The 7855-nt window shown below is 59.2% G+C and overlaps 1 protein-coding gene across 1 annotated transcript; it reads right to left on the bottom strand.

Annotated features, from left to right (window-relative positions):
• Positions 1-563: 563 nt before the first annotated feature.
• KLHDC8A (kelch domain containing 8A) lies at positions 564-3417 on the bottom strand. Its single transcript, XM_026053222.1, has 5 exons — positions 3033-3417; positions 2198-2362; positions 1164-1379; positions 977-1078; positions 564-773 (listed from the first exon to the last, which is right to left on the bottom strand). The coding sequence occupies exons 1-5, from the start codon at positions 3406-3408 to the stop codon at positions 580-582; spliced, it is 1053 nt and encodes a 350-aa protein (XP_025909007.1). The 5' UTR covers positions 3409-3417; the 3' UTR covers positions 564-579.
• Between the last annotated feature and the right edge of the window lie 4438 nt (positions 3418-7855).

The following is a 7855-nucleotide window of genomic DNA, read 5'->3' as shown; positions in this document are numbered from 1 at the left end:
GCTACAGGAAAAGCCTTGCGAGGAAGGCAAGAGACTTCTCGCAAGGGGCGGCAGCATCACCCACACGGCAGACGTGGCTGCGGATTCACATTCCCTTGCTGCAAGCCAAGGGGTCTGCGCAGGGAAGCACGTGGAGGTCCCGGCACTCAGAAAGGGCAACCTCACCTTAGCTGTGTCCAAACCACCGCCAGCCTGTCCGTGTGCTCCGAGCCCCTCTGAGCCCTTGTCCTTCCACAGGGGCTCAGGACAGAGATGCTGTCCATGCCCCGAGCTCCAAGGCCAAGACACAACGCAGCAGCTCAGCCAGCAGCTCCTCCATCCTCATTTCTCCCGTAGGGCTCTGGAGTCTATCAGAAAGGATGAGTCTGAAGCGCTGCACCGCATCCATCCCCTTCCCTCACCCCTCTAGAGCTGCACTGCAGCCTCCACGAGGACGGAGGGGAATTTTAGGCTCCTCTTGGCCAGGCAGAGCGCGAGAGGCTGCCGGGCAGCGCAGGTGGTGCCGCACAGCCGCCCGCGGGCACAGCCGCCCGCGCGCACAGCCACCCCGCCGCTTGTAGCCCCGCTGGTGGGAGGCCGCTAGGAGTGCGAGGCGCACAGGGCCTCCACGGCGTCGCTCAGGCCCTGGGCGACGCCGCCGACCGCCAGCAGGCAGTCCCGCAGCACGATGCTGGAGCAGGCGCAGCGCGGCGTGGGCATGGGCGGCAGGCTCTCCCACTTGCTCTTCTCCGGGTGGAAGGCCTCCACGGACTCCAGCACGGTCGGCTGGTTGCCTGCAAGCACCAAGAGAGGCCAGGTCACCCAGGAAGGCAGCGGGACACGCGGGAAGCACCCGTGAGCATCCCCTGCTTGAGCTAATCCATGCGCTCCTGGGGATGCTCTTACCGGGACCTCTTCCCTGCTTTGCTCCATGCGCAAGGACAACCCCCAGCCCATGCCAACCCATAAAGCATCCCCTCTGTCCCCATCCCCTCACCTAGGCCCCCAGCCACGATGACTCTGCCCTTGAGGTAGCCAGCCACAAAGTCGGCTCGCCTCTTCTTCAGGTAGGAGCCGCGCTCCATCTTCATCCAGCCGCCTGCAGAGGGAAGGGACAGACCACAGGGTCCCTAGGGACCTGCCAGGCTGGGCACGAGCCCCCACGGAGCCGCGAGAGCGCCCACCTTGCTCCATGTCAAACACGTCCACGGTCCTCATGAACTTGGGCTGCCGGTAGAGCCGCCCCTGCCGCAGCCCCCCGAGGCTGAAGAGCTTGTCCTCGGCGGGCACGAAGCTGGAGAAGGCCCTTTTGTTGGGGATGCTGGGGAACCTGCTCCACGACCTGCTCTCCGTGTCGAAGACCTCGAAGGCGTTGACGGCGTATTTGGACTGCCTCCCTCCTGGGATGGGAAGGACAGGCCAGACTCGGCTCAGACCACAGACCGATGGCAATAGAAACCCGAGCAGCCCCACGGAGCAAGGGCTGCCCGCTCACACGATGCCCTCAGCTCTCAGGTTCCCTGCGGTCAGGCCCTGCAGAGCCACGTGCCTCATCCCCCTCCTCCTCTAATCGCCATTTCATGCAATTAAAACACATCTATTTTTCTTTTTTAAATGCACCACATCCTCCTTCTCTTCCGTCCCCTGGCAGTGGGCAGCTAGTGCAGGAAGGTGCTTAATAGGCACCAGCTTAATGAAGACAAATTCCAAGCGCTCGGGAGCCTTTGCAATGCAGATAAGTTCAGCACAGAGCAAGGGCAGCCCAGGAGGGAGCAGAGAGGCCAAAACAGCTGCTGCTACAGCCACCAAAGCCGCTGTTTTATTCTCACACCCATCAGATGCAAACAAGACCAGCTATTCTCGGCTCCAACTCTCCGCGTGGCTCTGAAGAGCCAGAGGCTGCTTGCTGCCGGGCCCGCAAGCTGCTTTCTAGCAGCAGATGGATGCAAAATAAATCAAGGCGGCTTTGGTGGGAGCTCCCCGAAGCACCTGCTGCTTGGAGCGACGGGTCCCGATCACAGCATTGCTCCCGACCTGCCTTTCGTCCAGGAGCCGCACAGCAACACCGCCCTGCCTCACTTTCCCCTACACACAAGATGCAGCTAATGAAAACCACCCCAAAACCACCCCATGCCAAACCCTCATCCAGCACCCCCCAAGTTTTCCCTGTTAAAAGGGGACCTTTTTGCACAGGCAGGGCAAAGTCCCCGTGTCTTACCCAGCACGTAGATCTTGGTGCCCCGCAGGAAGGACGTGGCAGCGTACCTGGGGGTGGGCATGGGCGCCAGCGACACCCACATGTCCTTGAGCACGTCGTAGTGCTGCAGGTAGTTGTGCGGCCGCAGGTCGGAGCCCATCCCGCCGGCCGCATACACCCTGTAGTCTGCAAGGGAAGCGAAGGGGACGGATGGAGGGGAGAGCATCGGGAATGGTGTCGGAAGCGGCGGCTTGGGCTAAAGAAAATCAGTGCTCTGCATCTCTGCTTGGAAATTAATGTGGGCAGACAAGGCAGGGCCTTGCAGGCGTTTAACAATACCCATTTAAGGCAGCGCTTTGTGCAGGGAGCTATGCAGGAATCCCCCATAAGGGCACGCATTTCTTGCGGGATTTGAGCCCACAGCTATGAAGCTGGATAAAACCCTGGGTCTTGCCAGAGCGAGACTAAGAATTGCCCCAAACTTCCTTTTCCTCCTCAGTGGAGGACTCCCAAGGTCCTGGACTTGAATGGGCTGCAAGATCTTGGAGAAGTCCAACTGCAGAGCCCGGAGCTTGGACCTTGAAAGGCAGCCAGGCTCAAACGCTGCAGATTCAGAGCAAGCCCCTGAATGTATGTGTTTCCAGGAACCTCAGCCAAGAGCATCTCCTTTTTAGCAGACAGGGACACAGGGCTCAACCTCTACAAACCCCACAAAGGTTTTGGCGAAGGCTGCGGTGCTGCCTTAGATTACGGCGGCATCGCTCAGCAAGCTGCTGTGCTTGAGCATCAGGCAGAGCCCCAACGCATCTCCCACAAACGCAACCTCAGGGCAGAGCGGGGACCAAATCTGCCTTGCCTTTTGCCGTCACCGAGATGCCCATGGCTGCTTCCCGCAGCGAGTTCCTCTTCTTCCACTTGCCCTCGTCTACGTGGTACATCTCCACGACCTTCAGCGGCGTCTGGTTGGCTCCCACGCCCCCGATCACCATGATGCGCTTGCCCAGGGTGGCCACGGCCACGCCGGCGCGGGCCGTGGGCATGGGCGGCAGCGAGCTCCACCGGTCGGCCTCGGGCGAGTAGACCTCGAAGGAGCCCATGGGGACGCCGTCGTCGTCGCAGCCGCCGATGGCGAACACCTGCCCGCCGGCTTCCACCAGCGTCGAGTAGACCCTGCGGCTCGGCAGCGGGGCCAGGGTTTTCCACTGGAAATCTTTGCTGTTAGCCACCTCCATCGCGGCTCCAGGCTGGCATCGGTCCCCTCCAGGAGCAGGTTAAGCTGCGGAATGGGTTGCAAGGAGAATGCAGAGAAAAGCGTGAGGTGGGAACCCGTCCTGCCCCCAGCCAAGCTCCGGGCACCAGGAGCAGGGAATCCCCAGCCCGGGCAGCCCCTAGCCCCGTCTGCCATCGCTGGCACCGCTACCTTTCACTGCGGCTCCATCCGTCCTGCAGCTCCAGACCTGCCTGGAAGCTCCCACAGAGACCGGTCCTAAAAATAAAACAAAGAGAGGAGAAAAAAATAATAAAAAGGTTTATTATCCTGCTTCCTGAGCATCCCCACCCTCAAGTAACATTAAACCGAACAGGCTGCGAGTGGCTGCTCACTTCTCCAGCTCTGCTTTCCTGCCTGCTTAGGAACTTTTCCTTGTTCCCACCTTCTCTGATCCAATTATCCCTCCTGACCCTTGTTTACATCTCCCTGCCTGCCCTGATCCAATAAACCCAGCAAGGAAAGGGAAGAGCAGCCGCTCACCACCAGCCGGCAGGGCCGGATTCATGCAGCAGATGTGCGAGGGATCCAAAGAGCAGCCCATTAGGAGAGAGAAAAGGCTCCCCAGATCATTCTCCCCTCTCTCCGCAGGGCCGTTAAGCATGCAGACGAGATTAATTAGCGCAGGAAGACAGAGCGAGGACAACTGGAAGGGAACAAAAGCAGCAGCAGCTCTCGCAGCGCGGTGCAATGGGCATCTCCCCTTTCGCTGCGAACCGCGGGGTTCAACGGCAGCCCTTGCAGCAAGACAAGGTCAAAGCAGGGTTCACCTTCACCCTTGCAGGCTGCACAGCCTCCGACAACACGGGCATCTGCACACGTGGTCAGAGACATGGCTGTAGCTTTTGCTAAAAAGAAAGAGGGGATGCAAACCCGCTCTGCCTTCAGTGCCTTGGTATTGCTGTTTCTGCCAGGCGCTTAAGAGAAAATCAAGGTCAGTCTGAAGCACCGTAGCAGCTCCCCTCCTCTTCCTCTCTCCAGGATCACTTGCCCTTTCACTCAAAAGCAGCGTGGACGCCACACCAAGGAGCTGGTGCTTCTCAAAGTGCTGAGCAAACACCCCTGCAGCCGTGTCCACCTCCAGCAAACGGAGTTAGCACCCGATTATACCAAACAAATTGGAAGCATTAACATTTTTCTGCATTAAAAGGCTGTGGGGCTGCATTAAAAGGAAAGCGGGTGGTAATTGCTCTCCCGTCAGAGGGGCTGGCAGGCAGCGCGGAGCCGCCAATCCAAAGGCGCTGCCAGTGGGATGCAGCCCAGGGATGCGGGTGCCCCTCATTTCGGGGACACCTTGGAAAGCTGAGGGACCACCATGCTCCTCTGCATCCTGCTAGAGCTTCACACAAAAGCTGCTCGCAGCTCTGCTTCACTGACTCCTATACAGTGACTCCCAGTGTGTTTTGGACCTGGGGATAAGTCACACACCGGCCCCTCGTTGCAGCCCCCTCGGGAGCCAGCACATCCCCATGCCCATATTGCCTCCCGGCAGCCGAATTCCAACCTGTTCCCGGCTGCCATCAGGGGGTTACAACAGAAATGCAGAGCCCCCAGCCTGGCAGGGAAACCGATTAGGGGATCTAAACGAACAGGTTTCCCTGCCTCCATCCTCTATCCTTTTGGGCACGCGCTCCGGTGCTCACCTCGCGGACAGTAACACCGCATCCAATCCGGATCAGCAGCCAGAAAGAGACTTATCCTCAATGTACCGAGGACTGGTGTCACAGCAGAGGTGGGAAGGGGGCAGCGACAGGCTGGGAACAGCAGCGAGCCCGGGAGATAAGGGCTCCCGAGCAGCACGCGCGCGCGGCTTCGTTTCAGCTCGCTTGGCTGCGTGCACGCTATTAAACAGAGAGCAGGGCGAGATGACACAGCACAGACTGCAAGGAAGACGGCTAGGAGGAGATGATTTAGTACAGGGAACCAGCTTCTGTCCCAAGGAATAGCTATGGTATGAGGCTGGGAACAGAACAGGAGGGAGAATACGGAGCAGAACAGGAGGCTGGTAGAAATCCTGGAAAACTTCCTAGACCACCCTGGATCCCCCCCAGGCCTCATGTTCTTCCTCGGGTCTTCCTGAGACTGAGCTCAAAGAGCCGCCTCTATGGGGACATGTCCCATCCTCAAAAGCTAAGGCAGAAACTAAGCAGCCACAGCAGGCGCTGCCTTGGAGAATCCAGGGCATCACTAGCATTCCTTGCTGGAATCGGGGCTTTTGTGGAGGGGAGAAAAACTGGAGAGGAGAAAAATGGAGGGAAAACACAGCAGCAGTTACCCTTATGCTGTTCTGCCTGGCTCTGAAAGTTGGTTATTGCAGAGTATCCAACCCTTGCCACGTGTTGGGAGTTTTAGGTGTGGGTCAGTGTGGGAACCTCGCCGCCTTCCAGGCCAGCCAGGACTCCAGCCCTTGCTGCAAAACCCACGTTCCGCTTTGGCAGAGATGGGAGACACGGGATGCTCCTGGGCAGCTCTGCTGGGAGGCTCAAAGTCCGCGCTGGCCACTGCTCCGCGCTCAGACGGGGCCCTCAATTCCTCCTCTTCTGGTTACAACCCTCCGGCCTCTCACACGGAATTCAGGCACCTGAATGGGACGGGGATCCATGGAAAAGTCTTGTCCAAAGGGCCCACATCAGAACCTGCTCCTCTCTTCTGCCGTCACCCTCAGGAGGAAACTGTACAGCTCAGCCTAACACTGCTCCCTGACGTTTAAAATACACAGAACCCCTCTCTAAGCTTAGATTATCATTTCACACAGATAACCTGCAAGGATTCATCTATTACTAACCTGCTTTTTTATTCAGTGGGTCCAACTTGCACCATGTGGGCAGAACACACAACAAAACCCAAACAAAACCAAAAGCACACGCACAAATCCCCCGCTACCTCCAAGAGCCAGGGCTCTGCTGCTGCTGCCTTTTTTTCTGCCTTGCTCAGAGCCAGGCAGCTGGGGCTGGAAGCAGAACACGCAGGGAACCGCGAGCCTGGTATTCCTGACCTCCCCGTGCACTGAATCGTGGTCCCTTTCCATAGTAACAGCTCCCCAGCAAAACAACAACACAGAAATCCTGCAGTTCCTTGCATTTCTTTGCAAAGCAACCAGCTGGCGAGAGCAAGAAGGAAAGGGCAGGACTGGGCTCCATGGGAGGATTCATTGCAACCTCCATGCCACACTCATCTGCAGCCCCTTTCGTGCGGTGCCAATCCCCCGGGATTGACATTCCCAGACACACGTGTATGCGGGGTCTGAGCGTGAAGGCATCAGGCTGTGAATTGTCCAACTGCCCCCTGCTTCACCCTTCCTCCATGACCAGCCCCTGGAGACCGTTCCCAGCCTCCTCGTGCCAAATGCGATTTCCTGGCGCTGCTAATGGGAGGAAGGCAGGGAGGCTGGGGAAGAAAACAGTCCACGGGGACCAGCAAAGCGATGCACAACAGCAAGGTGCCAGCAGCAAAACATGCAAGGGACAGGACGGGAAGATGCTCCCATTTTTGCCGTCCCTTTGCTGACACAGGCACAAAGCCGGGCTATCCCTTCCCCTTTCTCCTTCTCTTTTGGAGGAGCATCACAGAGAGGCAGGATTTATCCACACTGCGATCGCACCGGCCGGAGCGAGCGCTGCTCCTTCCCTGTCCGCTCCCAGTGCCTGCAGGGCCTCCCTTTTGCCAGCTCAAAGGCAGAAGGTCTCTCCCAAGCCCTTGGGGCTCCCTGATCACATTCACAAAGCTCTGGTTGCTCCATATTTAGGCCACATGCCCAATACTCCAGCGGGAATGCAGAGCGCTCGGGCCAGCCTGGTGGCTGGGACGCTCACTGCCCGCACCCTTCTTACCCATTGCCATGCTCGAGGTGCCGAAGAGGCTCAAAATACTCAATTTAGGGGCTGCTGCAGCGCAGAAAAAGCACACAAAGCCTTGACCCACTTTCAGAGAGCAAACTCAGCTTCGCCTCCAGCCGCATCCCGCTCCTCCCCGCACCCTGCCCTGGCAGCGAGCTGCCCAAAACCTCCCCAGGTGCCTCCTACTTACAGCTCCGCGGCGGGTCGGGGCCGAGCGCGCTCCTCATCGCCCACCCGCGGCACGTTTAAGAGGTGGGCGGCCGGACCGGGCACGAGCGGCTCCCCGCGATCCCGCGCGCGGAGCGGCCCCGGAGCGAGGGAACCGGGCGAGGGGTTTACGGCGTCTGCAAGGAGCAACGGGCAGCTCCGCAGCGGCCCCGGCCTCGCGGGGGGATATAGGGCGATTAGCGCCCGAGCGCTCCCATCTGCCGGCGCCGGATTAGGAGCCCCGGCCCGGAGCCTTTTATGGCTCCGCACAGGATGTTCGGCAAGGCGGCTCTCCCGCCCACCCTCCGCTGGGAAGCCGAGACTGATAGGAAGGGGGGGAAAAAAAAAAGAGAGAGAGGAGAGAGAGAG

Source organism: Nothoprocta perdicaria, unplaced genomic scaffold (assembly GCF_003342845.1).
Source record: "Nothoprocta perdicaria isolate Ctin4 unplaced genomic scaffold, notPer1 scaffold_97, whole genome shotgun sequence".
Taxonomy (NCBI): domain Eukaryota; kingdom Metazoa; phylum Chordata; class Aves; order Tinamiformes; family Tinamidae; genus Nothoprocta; species Nothoprocta perdicaria.
Note: the sequence above shows the minus strand (reverse complement) of the source record. Positions and strands in the feature narration are given on the sequence as shown.